General features: G+C 42.9%; 1 protein-coding gene across 1 annotated transcript in view; it reads left to right on the top strand.

The window, feature by feature from the left end:
- The first annotated feature begins 591 nt into the window (after positions 1 to 591).
- Positions 592 to 19,760, top strand: part of LOC138064389 (integrin alpha-2-like) — a 72,378-nt gene continuing 53,209 nt past the window's right edge. The window contains exon 1 of the mRNA XM_068926630.1: positions 592 to 722. Coding sequence (XP_068782731.1) covers positions 689 to 722 — 34 coding nt within the window. The 5' untranslated portion in view covers positions 592 to 688. The remainder of the gene's footprint in view (positions 723 to 19,760) is intronic.

The raw sequence follows: 19,760 nt of genomic DNA, 5'->3' as shown, positions 1-19,760 counted from the left end.
AAATTAATCTGTTTTACTATGATTCTACATTTTCAGCACCTTCAAATGACTCGCGCGACTTGAAAAGGGCAATTCACATCCCTCCTCTCCAAACTGCTGTTTTAGGGTTCCCACAGCTGTTCTTGCCACCACGGCAGCGCCTCCAGGTCCAGGAGCCGTCGCCCTTCCAGCGGCAGCGCCTCGGAGCGGGCGCACCCCCGCACGCACGTCGGGGGTCACCTCTGGGCAGTGAATCTGGGGAGGAAGCCGGGAGCGCAGCAGCCCCCAGGCCCACCCCGCCGCGGGCAGGGAGGCCCCGAGGCGGCGCGGTCGGAGCGGGAGCGGGAGCGGGCGGCGCGGCGCGGCCCCGCGGGCTGCCCGGCGGCGCGGGGCCCCCCGGCGGCGCAGGGCGGGCTGCGCCGCTTCCCCCTCGCCGCTCGGCCTCGACGGGGCCCCGGGGCACGGGCACGGGCACGGCGGGGCGGGGGCCGCCTCCGGCCGCTCCGCAGCCGCGGCGCTCCGCGGCGAGCAGGGGGCGGGGAGGAGCAGGAGGAGGAGGAGGAGGGGTATTTCGGGGCGGCGAGGAGCAGGTGGCGCTCAGTGCCGCGCTGGGAAGCGGCCAGCCCGGGAGCGGCCTGCTGCGGCGCGCCCCGACACGGCCCAGCCCGGCCCCCGCACCGCACCGCGCCGCGCCGCGCCGCTCCGCGCCATGGGCTCGGCGCTGCCGCTGCTGCTGGCTCTGGGTAGGTCTCCCGGCGGGGTGCGGGGACTGCGCGGGGGGCGCGCGGCGCGGCCGCCGCAGGTGCGGGGCGGAGGCTGCCGAGCTGGGCACGTCTGCCCCGTCCCGCTCCCCTCCGCTGGCTTGCGGGCCAGAAGCGGGGCGGGGGGAGCATGTATGTATTGGCGGCAAGCAGCAAGGCTGCGTTTTTAGAGTGGATGAAATCCTGAACTCCTGGATTGGCGTGGAGTTTGCGTTTCAATAAAATGATGGCGGGGGGGGGGAGTGGGTGCAGTTTGCTGTGTGAGTTTATACTCACATAGTGATTGTGGCATTATAAAAGGGAAGCTGATATTTTTTATTGTGAATTCTCTTCCTAATTTGCAAGAACTCTTTAGGTCCGTTCCCACCCTGTTGGGCAGATGTCGCTCCTTGGAAAAGGACAGGGAAACTTGAAACATCTCCTTCTCTTGGCTGACTAAATTACCATTACTTATATTTTCCTGGGAACTATGAGCTGGGAACTATCATATTCACTTGCCATGAGCGAATTCCCAAGCACTTTCGGAGTTTAAATATTCTGTATGCTGTCATGAGCCTTTAATTACCACGTTACTGAAGAAGCATAAAAATGAGTTTTCACTGATGAGCTGTTCCAACTTGTTCTTTCAGTAACTATAGCAAACAGCGCAGTGGAATGTGCGGCTGCAGGGTATGAAATCAAATGCAAAAATATTAACCTGTGGTGAGACATACGTTATACAAACAACCTGGTAATTTTTTAAAAAAGAAAAATTCTTAGAGCATCAAAGTGGAAAACACCCACTCTGCATTTTTGCTTAATCCATCCTTTATTCTCCTGGTTACAGTCACTGCATGCCAGCAACATAAATATGCTCTGTAATTCATGGTGTCAAAGTCTTGAGACTTGTGAAGTTTTGTAGAGCGGTGTTTAAAGTAGAAGACAAGGACTGATTGTGAGAGCAAGATTCCCCTGACAGTGATCGCTGACTGAAGTGGATAGGCTGACTTTGTTCAGGCAGTATGCATACAGTTCTGGCAGATATGTCTTCATTTATACGATTCAAAGCTGTCATAATTTTGATTTCAGATATGTCATGACGTTTGATGTTGGTGGATGTAATTGCTGAATTACTACTCACTTATGCCTTCTTTGATCTTGTAGGACTCCATAGGAAAAAGAAAAAGTTTGGGGAAGCGAGCGTTTGGGAAGAGAGCGTTTCCTCTGAGCCACTTAGGATCCTGCTGTGGTGATACTGTTGTAGCTTTCCCACAATCATGTCTTAAAAAATTAGTTCAGTTCTAATGAACTGTTTTACCTTCAAAGGCAGTATATTTGAATTTAATTGGGCTAGCTTAGCTGAATTAAGCAATCTTACAAGAAAAGTAATGCAACAGTTAGGACAGTTGCATTACTTTTCTTGCAAGATTGCTTAATTCAGCTAATCTAGCCCAACTGAGAAATGATAACGAATCATAACTGAAAGACAGACTTAATAGCATTGCATACAACAAAGCCTGATGCTTTCTGTTGCAAGGCACTGGTTTTGGTTGCTTATAGGTTTGCTGCATTTTATTCTTTAAGTGTACATTTTCTAGAATCAGGTTTCTTCCTTAGCCTGTTCATAAAAACCAGAGTCAGAGTAGTCCAGCTCCTTCTGAGAGTGAGGCTGGTGGAAAAATATAGTGTCTTGTCTAGGTTCAGTTCTGGTAACATTTTCTTTGAGACGCTCTAGTGTCCTCATGTTTCAAAGTAGATATTTGAAATTTGGCAGAAAGGTGATATTTGCATCATCTTGAAAATCTACCCAAATTTGGCCAAGTAACAAACCTTTAGAAAAATACATTCCTCTGGAAAGAAATAGATTTTTATCAGCTTACTAGCATAAATTCTGTCCTTACTTTGCATGGAGCCCAGCTGGGCTTTCTGTGCAATTGATTTCTGGTGGGGTGCAGCTGTACCTGTGTGAAGTCTGGGTCCGCACCTGTAAATACAGGAACGATCCCTCTTGTTATTTAATATTTTTACAACAATCTGTGCTGTTGGTTAGGCATTCTGCTTTCTAAATAGCTTCTGGATCCTGAGTTGGTTCCTAGGTTCTGGGTGAACCAGCTTGTTCCTTCTGAGACAAAACTGGATGGTTTCCTAAGAATAGTATCCTTCAGAGTCTATTCTGAAGAGACAGTGTGGAGGACTGGGCACGATGGAGGGAACCAAATTTAGTGTGGTCTCATCTATATCAGCTCAGCAGGCCTTCATGTTCAAGGCTACCAAATATCTTTCTGCCACAACCCAGGAGGTGAACAATGTAGCCCTGACATGTCCTTAAAAGGCCCACTCTGTCAAGCTCACACCCCTGCACTATTTCAGGCACTTGGAACTGAAAAATCACAGTTAGATTTTATGTCTTTAGGGCTACAGATGTACGACTTGAGGACCAAAAGAGTCTTCAGCAAAGTGCTATCACTGTCAGCGCCCCCAGTCCCTTTACAGGGGGCTGGCACTGAAGAGTGGGGTGTGAACTGCTGTGCCCGCTGCCCAAAGGCTGCAGCGGGGAGGGCCCTGGGCTGTGTGGACATAGCTAATAACTGTGCCGTGGGACCCAGGCAGCCTGGAAGTGGAAGCAGCCCTATATGAAAATGTAAAGGAGGCTTCTCTGAAACTTTGGATAGAAACTAAATTTTCCTTTTCTGTTATTCAGAAAATATATGAAAAAAACTTACCTTATTGCATATCTTAAATATCTTGCTGATGAAAAGCATCCTGTTGTCCCAGGGAAGCAGTAGTATCCCATTAATCTTGTTGGCAATGGGCTGTGCACCTGTATAGTGAGATAGAAGAAGACCCCGCTAATATTACCGCTAATATAAGTCTTTTTCTTCAGATTGCTTTTGTTTAAATCCTAGGATACTATACATATGAAAGTTGTGATAAAAAAACAGAGTTAAACACTCAAAAGTTAGGAAGTGCCAGAAATAAGTTAGCAACCTGGATTTGTCTCCTTTGCACGTCAGTTTTGCACTGCAGGTAGTTGCCTGGACAGGGGAAGGTAGTGTGATTGGAAAAGCGGCTGAGACGCCTGCCTCACTTATTGCTGAAATTAGAAGGTGCTCTAGGAATAAGAAGAAAAGTAGGCTTAAGAGAAAGATTTTTTTTTTTTCCTTGCAGAATTGGATTCTTTCTCTGTTTTGCTGTCACAAAAGCCTAGTGCAGTTTCAGGCAAGTCATTTAAATCAAATCTTTGACATGTGGTTGGAGCTTTTGTGTTCTTCTCTTTCTCTTTGCTCAGCCAGGGGTTCTCAAAACTGAAGCTGTGTTTTCACGATCTGGTTAAGCTGACCTAAATGTGAGGCTGCTGCTGCAAGGACTTCCTCCCGCTCTTGGTTGCACGTTCCCACCGGTTTTCCTGGGCTGCCACTAGGGCTTGGTCTGGAGAACAGGCCAGGGACCCATCTGCCCAAGGAGTTATCTTTTCCCTTTTTTGAGTCAGATCAATTTTGGGGATTGGTTAAACTGAGTCTGTTCACTTGTACAATTTATTCAAGTGCTAGCACTGGCCAGAGGTGGGAGGGAAGCTGGCAAAGTCCATTTCACTGGTAGCCAGCACCTCCACTGGCTTGAGCTGGTTGTGAAACTGCATCTTGAGATGCAGAGCTGCTGTGCATTCACAGCTGTGAGTGAAGTCAAAGGAAATTGTATTTTGAATGTGTTATGCATTCTGAAAAAATAAGGTTTTAGCTGTATCAAGTTAGATATCCAGCACTGGTGAGTACTTTTGAATTTAATCTTTTGTTTCCCTTCTATAAATGTGGCTGAGGATAATCTCTTTTCTATGAGTTCTCAAAAATAGTTTCACTTGCATTTGCAAATAGATGCTGAAATATGTAGAGATGTGGCTGAAATATATTCAGATGTATCCACAAAGAGGCTACTAATTCAAGAAATTAGAATGGTATATCTTGAAAGTACAAGGCCATGTACTGAGCAGCAGAGAGAAAACTGATAACTGAATAGCAAGTGAAAATTACCCACTTTGTGCAATAAATGAAGCCAAAAGTCCAGGCAAAAATACAGTATGTGTTTGTAACACATACACACACAGGCGCGCACACACAACTTAAAGCTGTACAAGCTAGCTTATCTTTTGTCTTTCTCCCTTTTTTAATGATCTTTTGTTACCTTGTTGTTTTATTATCATGATGCTTGTGAGCAACTTTAATGTTTAAGAAAATCCTGTTTGCATTCTAAGATCTGAAGTTTATTTGAAAGCAGGACTCAAACGTGAATCTTCCTGAAATCAGAACTATCTCTACTTTTTCCTGCTTGAAGAGAGTTTGTCAGGTAGCAAGAGCATTATTATATATTATTCTTGGAGTTCTGCCTTTCACAGCATGGCACACTGAAGTAAGGGTTCTTTCATACTGTGTTGCTGGACTTGTATTTTGTACAAATGATGTTTATTTTAAAATGTATACGCAGGGTATTACCTTCACACTCCTAAATACATTAACAGTTAATATTTATTTGTGCATAATTTGAGCAAAGTAAACATGAGACGTTACCAACAAGTTTGAACCATGTGCGTGTGTTGCCTGACTTGGAAACAATTTTTGAATTGTTCTTTACTTTTTTGATTCGATTACAGAGTTTTCATTTAGGAAGTTAAGTAAAAGGACTAATACTGCTTCTTTTTATTGTTTTCTTAGTCACTATATAAGTGTTATTCATTGTGGTCATTTTCACTGTTGTTAATTTTGAATGAATGAAAGTAGTTTTTGCATGTATTTCATATGATATTTTTTCTTGGAGCCCAAAAACTGGGATCTGCCAATGTAATGGACAAACGTCCAAACAGCTAAATGTGAATAAAATACTTTCCTTTAGGGCTAATGCAGGTAGAAGGGAGTTCATGCGTTTCAAGATGAGTAAACCAAGTCATTTCCACCAGTAGAAATCTTGAGCATTCTCTAACCACTGTCATTATTTTCATTTAAAGGTTTTCTTTGTTAGGCTTTTGTGCCGGCCCTTTCCCATTGCCATGGTTACCATGTCGAAACGCAGACAGGGCTCAGCCTGGGTTCTCATCGGCATAGCCATGCACTTGCATACCAACACATGTTATCGGCTTGTTTTAGGACATTTTCATTAGCATATTTAATGTTTAGGACTTCTTTTTCACAAAGTGATCTCTGGTCCTGTGATACAGAGCTATGTTAGGATTTCAGACCCTGTAAAGTGAGAGAAAACAGGTTGATAACCTTATTTTTTGTGTAAATAAATTGGTTGTACTGTTCCCATTCAAATCAGTCAAGGACATCCGAGAACTGTCTCGGCCTGAGTTTTCATTTCTATTAAAAAGGATAACGGAGAAGGATTTTTATTTATAATCCTTTAAGTGAAAGACTTGCACGTGACTGTACAAAATAGTTAATGAACATACCCCTTATTCACGGTACTGAGAAAAGAGTAATAACAATAAATTAATGTGAATTAAACTGGATAACTGGTACCTTCTCTCTGTATTAACTGCATATGAGTGTATGCATTCCTGTAAAGCAGTACGAGAGAACATTCTTCCTGCTCATACTGCACTCATTTTTCTGGAGGTAGAGAATAATTAAAGCATCCAGTGAAGTCAGTGTAAGCTGTGTGAGCGTTACCGTCACCCCCAAAACAGGCTGGTAGTTCTGAATTATCAAATAAGTGTGATATTCTGAGGGCTAGTAATTGTTGCTTTGAATAAGAATTAGTCCTCTTGGCATCCCTCTCCAGGTACTAAGTGAGCTTTATTTTTTCCTGGAGATGCATATTCTTTAAAAATCCTTTTAAAAGGATACATTTTTCAGGACTTAAAAAAGGAACTGTGCAGTCAAAGGGATAAGATAAACATGGACTCCTTGAATGCTGTAAGAGCAAATACGTTTTGCATATAACCAATGGCGTCTGCATGGTTGAATATCACACATGATGAATGTCACAGATTCTTTTGTGCCTTTCAAATTACTGGTAGACAGAATGAATGGCTTGGTAGTTATGCACAGCCGTGGTGGAACTCTCTTGCCTTATTCCCAATTTGTTTTGCCCTTTTCATCCTGCTTCCAAGTTCATCTTTCTTTCTGCCTGTATTTCGTATAGGATTTTTTTTAATCACATAAATCTCCTCGGCTAATATGGTTGGTTATTTCAGAAGAACAGAAGATAAAGAATTCTCCTGAAGAACTATTGTTAACAAAATGCTTCTGCATGGGAGCATATTACACAGTAAAGGGACCGTTCTTGAATGAGAAAATCTGCCGAAGGAAATCTGGAATCCGCGGGTGGTTTGCATATTTATTTAGGATTTCATTTTCTCTAGGGACGGGGGTGGAAAGGCTCAGCTAGGTTTTTTACCTTTGTTCGTGCATTTATCTGTCTAGCTATATATCTGTCACATATGGGTCTATATGTGACCCATGTACAAGAAAGGCGGCAGCAGATGATGCTATGTTAAAGCTGCAACACACAACTATACTAAATCCATAGAGTTAAGACTGCAGATAATCGGGCTACCTGAGTATCTTGAATAACCAGTTAAGAACAATGTTGTCTGACTGCAATATCGACTTTTTATTTGAATGAGGAATAGTGAACCAGCACTCAGTTTATGTGATCTTAATGCTGTGCTGGGCACAGTTAGGAGAAATTGTGAGCCAGGCACTTTTATGGGGTGTGCCTGTGCCATGCTCTGTGCTACCTAGAGTAAGGCAGCTGCCCACAACAGGTACGCTAGCCAAATTAGCTAATGGGCTACGTACGTTTCCCGATCGCATCATTCTTCTGACTGTTCAGTTAGGCCTTTGGTGATTTATATTTTCCTTGGGCTCCTAAAGTGCATTGATTAAGAAATCCTACTTAGTTACATAATCTGCTAAAACAGCAGATCAGTAAATTACTTAACTTTAAGTCTAAATTTACTCTGGGCTGGTCCTGCTCACTTAGTGAGGTATATCCCCGTGCTTAAAACCAGATAAATGACTAAGTGGTTGCCTGAACCGAGGCAACTAGGTCCTGAAATAGTGCTCCCCCTTTTTTAATACTCATGTGCTACAATAAGGTAAGTTAAATAAAGAAAAATCTCCTTGGTTGAGATCTGTTTGTATGCAGAAGCAAGCATAGTGTGTTGTCCCTGATCAACTGATGTATGCTAGAAGGTTACAGAATAGCATTGCAGTAGAGGATGCATGAGATTCAAGAAAACTGGAAAAGGTTGCTGTGCATATATCAGTATTTCACAGAATCGTTTAGGTTGGAAGGGACCTCTGGAGATCATCTAGTCCAACCTCCCTGTTCAAGCAGGGTCACCTAGAGCATATTGCCCAGGATCACATCCAGACGGGTTTTGACTATCTCCAGGGAAGGAGACTCCACCACCTCTCTGGGCAACCTGTTCCAATGCTCTGTCACCCTCACAGTGAAGAAGTTTTTCCTCAGGTTCAGAGAAGTTTTTTCTCAGGTTCAGGAGAAAATTTGCATTTTCTATTTCAACATGAGGAGAACAGTAATTTTTCAGTGAAGAAAGGCACAACATTAAGAAATAGTTTTCCATAAAATTACTGTTCACCTCTTCTACTTTCTTAGCTGAAAACTATAATAAGGTAATATGAGTAACGTTGTAATAATCAACAAGAGAGCAATGTAATCCAGAACTCCTTCTGCGTGGTATAAAATTGGGTTATCAATATGTGCAGTACTTCAGGTATATGTAGAACTGATTTGGTTTTTAGATATTAAACTCAGATGTAGCTGATATTTCTCAAATAAGAATTCAGCTAACCTTTGATAAGTGAAAAAATAATTTTAGTAACTGGCCTAACACTTTGTCTAAGTAAGCCCACTAAGCAGAGTTCCCATTTACATAAGCCTAAAATAGGTCAACTTTAGAATAGCACAAATGACTGAAAAGGAAATAACTGTCTTAAGATGGGCAAAACAACAGAGGGGAAAAAAACCCAGCAGCACTGCTTGGGTAGTAGTGCTTTAGTAACTCTGCTAATAATAGTTATTCATATGACTCCAGCCAAATATCTTTTCATTTCACTGTCTCTGCTATCTCAAATTTTTTTTGTTTTCTTTTCCAAACTGCCCAAAGCTAGTTCATCATATTGAATACATACTGTAAAGAAAATATTCCAAGAGTCTCCAGAGTTGTCTTTCTCAGAAGGTGATTACAATTACAATGGACTTTGCTTCTCTTAAGACAAAAAGCAACTGTTCTCTTTTTTGTGGAAGCAAGTATTATCTCCAGAAAACACTTCTTAAATGTACGTGGGCCCCCCTCTCTGTCCCCAAAATGTACAATAGCTGCATTTTACAGAAAAGATAACTTCTTTCCGAACTCTGACTGGAGATAGCATGTCACTCACCTGACTGTGGGCATCTGGATACGCTAGTCCCGTGTACGTGTTCGAGGCTGGGGGAGTAGCCGCCGCTGCCGTCCCACGGACATAGTGCTACAGCACCTGAAACCGAGGCCCCCTGCCCCATTTGGGGTGGTTCAGGATGGCAGAGTTAGGTAGCCTGAACTTGGTAGAGACATTTAGGCACTTTTAAAGTGCTCAGAAAAGAGTCTGCTGACAGGGCAGGAAGGCTCCTGCAGTCAGCCCATAGGTAGAGGGGGGACTGCTTGAAGGCCCCTGCATTAGGTGCCTCTGAGGGCCAGGGTGGGGAGTCCTTCCTGGAGGTTGGCATCTACCTGAGCTTTGCCTTGAGAGGTAGCTGCCTGAGAAGGAATGGTTCAAGTGGGTGATGATTCAGGCTCACCTCTCGCTTTTCCAGAAGTGTCTTTGGTACCGGCTAATAAAGTGGTCAAAGAAAAGCTCTCTCCACCTCTACTCTTGAAATCAGGTCTCTGCTCATCCCAGAATGTATGTTCATGTATCCAGAAGGACGAGCAAAGGCAGATCTTGCCTATGGAATAATGTTTGGGGCATTTAGCTGGGAGGAGTTTGCCCTTTTGGACTGCTTTTGCATTTTACATTTGATAAAGAGTGGATAAAAAGAAATTAACAATCAAATAATTTAATCACATGATTTAGAACAGAAGTTATTCACTCCAGGAAGCAGCCGTTATCTCTGGTCCTGATACCACCGTGGGTCTCAGATAGGGAATGATACCTTGTTCTTAGACAAAGGCGCTTCCACACTGGTATTATAGTCTAAATTTTGATGATATGACTTTGTGCTATAAAACATAGGTGACAAGTAAATTTATGTTCATTCGGGGTTAGGTAGCTGCTAAAGTCTGGGCTTCCTGGATCCTTTACCAGATTTTAAGGAGCCCGCCTTCTGCCTAAGCCCTATGTGGTGTCAGAGTCGCTAATCTCAATGCATATTAAGGAGGAATTGCAGGTGGGTAATTCAGACATAATGTTCAGGTTTCCAGGCCGTGAGCTCCCTTTACAATCACTAGAGAGAAATAGTCCTTAAGTCTGCAATAGGAAAACAAAAGTCTGATAATTATAGCTCTTCCAACTATTGTATTATATATCCTGTGGTACTTTGGAGGCTTTCTTGTTGCAGGAAGCTAACGTAGCAAGCTTGTTACAGCTAATACCATTCTGGTTTCTCAGGCTGTCTGCAGGCAGCCCAGAGAGCAGAGCTCCAGGCTGGTCCTTTGGAAGCCATTAGGAAGCAGCAAGGTCCTAACACTGCCTCCGTGCTGATGGCAGAGTCACTTTTAAGCCTTTTTGTTGCCTGGGCTGCAAGGCTACATCCCTGAGCAGCAGAGTCATCTTGAGGCGAGTCCCTCAGCCTTTTCCATATATATATAGCCTTTTTAGGTCACGTTTAATTGTGATATTTGAATATGCTGACATTTTCATACAGTCTAGAAGACAAAATGGCTAGGTTACCAGCGAAGAGCTTTGGTTCCTTTCCTATCTTCTTGACGTCTGTGTACAAAAACATGTGCTTTCATAGCAGCCAAGACCAAATGCAGTTAGTAGGGTAGAGAGAGGTAAGTCTCATTCGTTTCTATGTAATGACATATGTTTCCTCTCATTCAGTCTTAACAGAGCTTGTGCTTCTCCAACTATATTTGGAAATATCACTATTTTTAAAAATGGTCAACAACTGATAATGTGAGCATGAGGGAAGAGAATTTGCTAGAGTGAAATGCTGCATGAGAAGTCATTTTTTTATCATAGGGAAGCACATGAAGTTTTTTTGTGATCATTACTTGTGAAGCCAGTAATCTAAATGCATGTGTAGTATTTAGGTCTATAAAGGTTATTAGCCTTGTGTATTTTTTATCTCTCTGTGGTATTGTTGAGGACAAACTGCGGTAGTCTAAGAGTTAAGCTGAAACATTCCTGTTGGTTTTACCAAGATAAAGAAGGAAGAGAAAAACTTGCAAGTCAGTTTAAGAAAATGTAATTTGTGCGAGTTTGCTGTAAAAGTAATTTATTCCCACTGTACTTAATGATGGAAACATGCCAGGATAATAAAACTGAGTAGGTTTGAATACTTGCTATCTTAATTAAAAATACACAGGAAGTTGTCAGTCCTGCAGGAACTTGGGAATCTGCCCTTGTACGTACAGTAGATTGTTGAGATGTCTTAATTCCAGATAAAGAGCAGGTTTTACATCTGTCCTGGGAACAGAAGTGACAATGTGGGGCACAGAGTTCTCAAGTGAAAGGCAACTCTTCCCGAGTAACTAATGCAGTTGTGGGTGAATTTAAATAGGTCTCTTACGTTGCAGTAGTGACGGAAGAGTAAATTACATAGCATCGAGTAGTGTTATCCCAGGCTCCTCAACTTTTCATTCACAATTTGTATGTTACGTTGTATTCTGTTTGCTTTTATAACAGGTCATTGATAACTCTTCAGTGCTGCTTCTCATGTCATAAACAGTTGCAACTCAAAGGCAGTGACTCAGATTTTCACACAGTCTGAAGCTTCCAAACTCGAAGTTGACCTACTTCCAGGAAGAAGTAGTTAGCCAACTGAGCCGAGAAAACTTCTTGGAGGGAGGGAGAGAAGGGGGAGGAGGAGGAGGGGAAGGGAGGATTTTTTATTAAATGAGGCATTGTTAATGGGTTGGGATTTTTTTGGTCATGGCTTCTAATTCATTTCTTTGGTAAACCTTATAATCTCTGCTAATTATTAAACAGTTTCAGGTAATTTAGCTGATGTGAAGAAAACTTAGGTCTCAAGATAAAAGAAAATACACCAAATAGAGGAGACAATATCGGGACTCACCTTCTAAGACTTCTGTAAACATGATGAAATATCAACAAAGTAATGGGAGTGAGAATCATAGGATACTTTGACTTTTAGTCCAAAAAATCCAATCTCTTGCCAATTACATTCTTTTCTCTTTTTGATTTCCTATCAGAGGTCTACATTGTATTTATTTGGAGGGGCATTCCCAGTAAGACATCTGTTCAATTTAAAATAAAAACAGATTAACTGTGATTATCAAAGTCATATTTCTGTGCATGTGCTGGACATTTTTAACTGTCCTTGTGGGTATAGACTGATGGGGTTTTGCATATTGGAGAAAAATGTGCAAACAATAGAGAAGTAAATATACAGGAAAAGATAATGAGAAATTGCCTTTGTTTTTTCACTTATCCTGATCATAGCAGGTTGAGGTTAGTATGCCTTTCCAGTCTGAATTACAAGTAGTCCTTCAGTCTGCAGTAGGTAGCTTGGATTCCATGTAGGTCTGTCCTAGTATGCTAAAGTTATAGCAAAAATACATTTCGTATTGATTTACAGAAAAGCCCCAGAACAATGCAACCAGCACAGAATTACTTGTATTACATGAAATGAACTTTATTTGATGTCATAGCTGCATGCATTACATGCATGCACAAGTGATACAGTGGAGTGGATGAGGCTGAAAACTACATGTCGAGGGAAGAAAAGCGGGTTCTTTTGGGGGCAGATTTACTCCCCGAAGAAGCTCATTGCAATGTGAATTGTTTGATAGCTTCTAGAAGCTGAAATGAATATCTGTGCTGCAGTACAAGCTGGGTGTTTTGTCCTTTATGTAAGCACAGTATTGTCAATAAAAGTTTAAAAACATAATGTATTACAAAAGATGGTCACACTACAGAGTGTTCATTTTGTAAGAACAGTTGACTAATTCCAATTGAATTCTTAGGCTGACAACATAGCCTGTGAATGATAGGAGAGTGACTTTATTCCTACAGCAAGATATGCCATTTTATAGATTGCAATAAGATAACACTAAGTATATTTAGTATGAAACAAGTACTACTTGACTGCTCTCTTTTATAACTTTCTTACTTTACCCTTCTGCTTCTGCTTTACTTTACCTTCCGGTTTTTTTCCAGCTAGTTTTTCATGGACAGCAGGTGATTATAGTATGTGGGTATGTGTAGGTTTCTGTACTCCTTTACTAAATTTTGAACTTGTTATCCAAATTCATCTGATTTTTGCAGAGGGATGAAACTAATAGCCAATTGGGTATTGCAGTGAGACAAAACTGCCTTTACAAGTTCCCTGACAAATGAAAAGATTTGAGGTGATAATACAAAGTGCCAGAAAAACCACCCTAGAGAGAGCCTTTATAAATGCCACAAAAATGGAGATAGCTTCAGCTGGAGTGCACAATCCACTGGGGACAAAACCAGAGGAAAATAAGAGTTTATAGTTCTCTCCGCCTGCCCAGTTTCTTTTGTCTGCCCCAGCAGAGAATAAAGGGTTTCAAGGCCCTTCTGATGACTGTTACTTGGAAGAAGAAATCTCTGAGACCAAAAGTGAATATTTTCTTTGTGCTACTTATTTTACATTGTAGTGACCGTCTTGGAACAGATGAACGTAAATGACAAGTTAAGGCCACCTTCTGGAAATGCTAAATACTTTAAAAAAAAAAAAAAAAAAGCTAGACTGAGCTATTAAGGCAAAGTAGGCTATACACCTCTTACTAGCTGCCAATCTATTAAACTGCTTCAGGAAGCAGACAGTAATTCAGAGAGGATTTTCTTGGTATTTTGTTTTTTCCAAAACAATTCATGGACTCCAAAAAACATAAAAGAATGTGTGTAATAACATCATATTTTTATCATAATAGTAGGTTATGGCATTTTTCTTCTTTAGTGACTACTTACTTACCCCCTCCACTCCTAATCCCTTACTTTCCCTTTTTTTTCCTGTTTTCCAAAGTGAGATATAACTGTTCTGTGTACCTCACGTAACATGCAGGAAATTCATTCTAGCACCTTATTTTTGCTATTGAAAATCCTTAATGTGTAATGAAAAACCTGGCTGAAGTAGGGCTGTTGATTTTGGTTTTGTGTTTGTGAGTGTCTGCTTCCCTGTTTTGGAAGGAGATCTGAAGCTGTGGTGCAGCACAATGGGCAGTATTTTGTAGCTGTGGTCATGTTATAAAGCAGAATACAGCTTTGCACAGTGGGCTGTTTCTGTTTCTTTTCCTGGGATCATTAGTGGAGTGAATGCTCGGTTTAAAAAACAATTGGGAGCTTTAGCTCGATTATATAATGAACTTTTTCTGTTTTGGTTACATACCTAATAGATGTTTTGATAAAGAGAATGCCATTCTATTGAGGAAAAAAGGTTGTGTTTCCTTCACCATAAAGTTTCTACTAGCAAGATTAATACTAAATAAGTTTACAACCAATGTGTAGCATAAAGTGGATCCTTGCAGATTCAGTGATCGAATTCCACTATGTCTTTTTTTGTCTTTATACTGTTTCTTAGACGTCTCTAGTGCAAGCTGTAGATAATGCTAGCAGTAAATGCCTCTGTTTGACCAGGTATTTTAATCAAAGCAGAGATTTGGTATAATTGAATCTGTACGACTGTATGATTCGGTCATGTATTTCCACCATCTTAAATTGGAGCATTACCTTTTATACTTTATACTTTTATACCAGTGTAGTATAAAAGGACTAAAAATTCAATTTTAGGATTTAGACTGAAAACAAAATGACACATTTGTTATGACACTTACTATGACACAAGACACAGACTAATAATATTTTTAGTACATTTTATTACAAATTTATAAGCTTACATAAATCAAGCAAACAAGCACACAAATAAATCTTATTTCACTTGTAGCTTCTCATCCTATTTAAAAAAAATGCTTTTATGTTAATAAGATAAGGAATAAGGGTTTACAACTGCACAATTATTATAATCATGACATTAAATGATGGATTACCCAATAGATTTTTTCAGTTACTCACTTAAAGTTGTGAGCTTTATTTAATTTTGCATACAGAATCCAAACAATTATAAACTGGGTGTACCTTATATAAGCAGTTACTTCAAAAAAAGCTTGCTTCAGCTTGTACTTTAACAGCAGCAAACAGAAGACGTTGTAGCCATCATTAGGCATGTCATTTGTAGTTAAAGAAGAATTCCCACATGTTCAGACTTAAAGGTGCACAGTCAGAACATGTATTATTTTTCATTCTACTAGCAGCAAGAAAATGGTGATGCAGACCTATAAAAGCAGCTGTACTCTTACATTCCAGCTCCTGTTTTATGTGCTGGAATACAGTTGCTAAAGTATGGGCAATACCAGAAAAAATACAGTGCAAAGAGGTACTGGAGCTTTACTGGAAAGCTTACAGGTTCCTTTTGTCCCATTAAGGATTTTTTTTCCGACTTTTTTGTCTGAAGTGTTAGGCTGAGAAGGGGTGTGCTCAGTGAAGCACTCCTCTTTAAACCAAAGTGTCCAAGTTCCCTATTTAGTCAGTGGAGAGAAACAGCTGCTTTTGAAGTCTTCAGAGGAGCCTTCAGAAGTTGTAAGGCTTGTATCTCGCTTCTTTGTTCCATGCAGCCTATTTATTTGACTGAGTTAAGCAGCATTTACAGACAGAAGTTAGGAAGTGGATTTTTACTTGTCTTAATCTCTCATCATGATTGTTAGGTCACAAACTAGAATTCTGTCACCAAAAGCTATTAAAACCCAGAACGTTAGCTTTCTGTATTTTGAGAATCTTAAATTATGCAAGTTCATAGCCTGAAGGCAGCAACAGCTACTGAATCTTTCCAGCCTGCAATATACAGTACTTTGAACCTAAATGCTTCAACGGTTGGCGCCCTTTTAATGCATAAGAGAGCCTCTTATTCTGGCAGAGGCTTAAAATAGTCTTGGAGAAAATGTTAATTTTCTTTTTTTGGCTACAAATGCTTGAATTTCTAGTTCTGAATACTGTGTTTAGATAGACGCACAAAGCAGAAAAAAGATCTACTTGTAGTGTAAGCTGGAGGAAAAAGGCAGGAAAAATGTCTCATGTATTATTCTTCTCTGGACCTCACCAAGCCCAAAGCAACAAATATTTATGTGGAGTAGATGTAAAATCAAAAGCCTGCTAACAATTACCAGAATGTAGAATTCAGGATGACTGTAATTCAAATATGTTGACAATATGGTTCGTTTGATAATGTTTGTGGTGAGTCTGAGTGGGGTCGCCAGTTTTTCTCCTTCGATTTTGCAAAGTAATCATGAGCGAGAGGCAAAGCTGATCCATAGGAATATTTAAGATGACAGAGTGTCTTCAGAGGTGGGCTTTCTGGTTGCTTTTTTGTTTATTTTTGTTCTTTTTTCTTTTGCTATCCTTGACTGGCTGCCTGGCCAGAAAGTAAGGATGACAGAGGCAATTTTGAGCAGTGAACAATGATCTGACTTTTTTCCCCATTGTTCCATGCAAAATAGTTGCCCTTAACTACCCAATGTAGTCAGCATGGATTCACCAAAGGGAAATCATGCTTGACCAATCTGATAGCCTTCTCTGATGGAATGACTGGCTGGGTAGATGAGGGCAGAGCAGTGGATGTTGTCTCCCTGGACTTCAGCAAGGCTTTTGACACTGTCTCCCATCACATCCTCCTAGGTAAGCTCAGGAAGTGTGGGCTAGACGAGTGGACAGTGAGGTGGCTTGAGAACTGGCTGGATGGCCGAGCTCAGAGGGTTGTGGTGAATGGCGCAGAGTCAAGTTGGAGGCCTGTGGCTAGTGGTGTCCCCCAGGGGTCAGTGCTGGGTCCAGTCTTGTTCAATATATTCATCAATGACCTGGAGGAAGGGACAGAGTGCACCCTCAGCAAGTTTGCTGATGGTACTAAACTGGGGGGAGTGGCTGACACACCAGAAGACTGTGCTACCATTCAGAGGGACCTGGACAGGCTGGAGAGCTGGGCAGAGAGGAACCTCATGAAGTTCAACCAAGGCAAGTGCAGGGTCCTGCACCTAGGGAGGAAGAACCACATGCAGCAGGACAGGCTGGGAGTTGACCTGCTGGAAAGCAGCAGGAAAGCAGAGAAGAACCTGGGAGTGCTGGTGGACAAGTTAAACATGAGCCAGCAGTGTGCCCTTGTGGCCAAGAAGGCCAGTGGTCTCCTGGGGTGCATGAAGCAGAGTGTTGCCAGCAGGTCGAGGGAGGTGATCCTGTCCCTCTACTCAGCCCTGGGGAGGCCTCACCTGGAGTCCTGTGTCCAATTCTGGGCTCCCCAGTCCAAGAGAGACATGGCACTACTGGGGCGACTCCATCGAAGGGCTACAAAGATGATGAGGGGACTGGAGCATCTCTCCTGTGAAGAAAGGCTGCGAGAGCTGGGCCTGTTCAGCCTGGAGAAGAGAGGACTGAGGGGGAATCTTACCAACGTGTACAAGTATCTGAAGGGAGGGTGTTGCGAGGATGGGGCCAGACTCTTCTCCGTGGTGCCAAGTGAGAGGAGGAGAGGCAACGGGCATAAACTGAAGCACGGGAAGTTCCATCTGAACATGAGGAAAAACTTCTTTCCTGTGAGGGTGCCAGAGCACTGGCAGAGGTTGCCCAGAGAGGTAGTGGAGTCTTCTTCGCTGGAGATATTCAAAACCCATCTGGATGTGATCCTGTGCAATATGCTCTAGAGGACCCTGCCTGAGCAGGGAGGTTGGACTAGATGATCTCCAGAGGTCCCTTCCAACCTCAACCATTCTGTGATTCTGTGTGATTCTGTAAAGAGGAACGCTCTGATATTGAAGCTGTTAAAAGGATTAAAAAGAATAAAATCAAGCCATAGTGATACAGTGCAAAGGAACATTAAGAGCTAATGAAAATAAACACTAAAAAATAATAATAGTAGATGAGAGTTAACAGTGTAAGAAGTGGTGATATTTCAAATGGGTGCAAGCAGAGCTAACCCTGCCAGCAAAAAGAAGGAATTTTAGCCCACTGGCACCATATCAAACAAGGCAACAGTTCTAGCAGAGGAAGCGTTAGGAGCAGTGCTTTGCAGCATGCCAAGCGTGATAACTGCAGGGGAGCAGATCTGGCCACCATCTGCATGTGTCGGAGCCCTGCAGGCACCCCCTGCCTTCCCTCTCCCTGCCCAGGCCTTGCTGGCCCCCTTTTCAGCCCAGCCCAGCCCAGTGCTGTCAGTCCCTGCCTGGAGATGTGACATGGTCTTGCCTATCCCTGGCCATGGACTCCATTGACGCAGATGACCCCCACCCCACTGCAGGCTGATGGCTCACTATGGACCTGCCCAGCCATCACTGAACCTGGTCTTAACCCTGACCAGCAGACAACTTACCTGGCTTGAGTTCAGACCTTCCTCATCACCATAATTTTTTTGTCATGATTTGGACTCTTAGCTGGATCTGGCCACCAGCTCGGGGGCCCCTGGCTTCAGTGCTGCAGGGCTGGGTCCTGGCTGGTGAGGCCCTGCCCTGCCAGCTGCGTTATCCCCTCAGCTCCCCATCTCTTAGACCCATGCAGCTTCTTGACAACATCAGGGTCTGTGAAGGAGCCCCTGTTGTTTCAGAGATGGTGCTTGGAGTAGCTTGGGCCTGGTGTCAGCTTTCCCTGAAAGACCAGGGTAAATTTGCTCCCTGATGCGTCGCCTCAGCTGCAGCCTGAAAAGTGGGAAGAACCTGTGAAAGGGTTTAGTTGGGGAGAAGGGAGTGGGAGGTGTGAGCCTGCATGCTGGGCTGCCCAGCCCTCCTGGCAGGATGCACCAGCCCTGGCCGTGTGCCCAAAATGGATGTGTGTACATATTGACTGCTGGACACGTGCTGGGGGGGACAGAATTGTTTTGCCAAGCGAATACTCCCCTTCATCCCAAGTGCCAGAGGAACCCCAGGAGACTGAAGCATCTCCCAGGGCTTCTCCTGGCAAGGTCCTGCCTTTATTCCTCAGATTCAGCCCCTATCTCAGAGTAAGCAGGAACATAGGAGCAATCTCCCAAAGACCCACCACGTTCAGCAGTGAGACCCGAATTCCTCTGAGAGCTGCTGGGCAGAGAGGCCAAGGCTGCTGCAGAGTTCATGCCGTCTAATGGTGAGCGAGGCACCAGAAATCGTGCGCTGTCCCACGTCAGAAGAAAAGGGACAAGCTTTGTGCTGAGGCTTTAGATGGTGGGCAGCACGTCTAGGCATAGTGACCGCAGGAGGAATGGGGAAGGCACAAGGAGGGGAGTGGCAAGAGGCTGTGGGAGGGCAAGCGGAGCCGTGAGTGGGCAGGGCAGAAGCTGGCGAGCGTCTCGTCAAGCCCGGGCTGGCTCGTCGCCATGCTCTACGGGAATCTGACCCAGTGCGGGGATTTTCACTCAGGCTGGCTGTTGTCATATCTGGTCTCTATGGCTTTATGGAGTTATAGACGTTTCTGACTTGGCTCTATCATTTAATATGGCTGTGGCCTCAGACAAGAAAAGAAAAATCTCCAGTGCAGCTGCACCTCAGCGGCCAAAATACTTAGGCGGAGTACGTTTCGCAAAGTTAGAATTTGGCTAGCAGAGTGGACATAACACACACCTTGAAACACAGGCGCATTAAAGCCGGACAGTACCACTCTTTACTCAGTTTATTGGGAAGACTGGTGGCTAACAGTAAATGTGGCAGAGGAAAATGTGAAGAGCCAAGAGCAGAGAAATGAGAAATCACCTGCCTGTGAGAACAGTGTCTTACTTCTGTAGTAGTCTCCTGTGGCCTATAAGAATGAGGCACTGCTAAATTACACTTGATTTCTGATTGAGGATAATACAATTTAAAAACAACAGGCCCAAAAATAAACCCAG

The sequence above is a fragment of the Struthio camelus genome, chromosome Z (genome assembly GCF_040807025.1).
Source record: "Struthio camelus isolate bStrCam1 chromosome Z, bStrCam1.hap1, whole genome shotgun sequence".
Taxonomy (NCBI): Eukaryota; Metazoa; Chordata; class Aves; order Struthioniformes; family Struthionidae; genus Struthio; species Struthio camelus.
The sequence above is the reverse complement of the archived record's forward strand: the minus strand, read 5'-3'. Positions and strand labels throughout refer to the sequence as shown.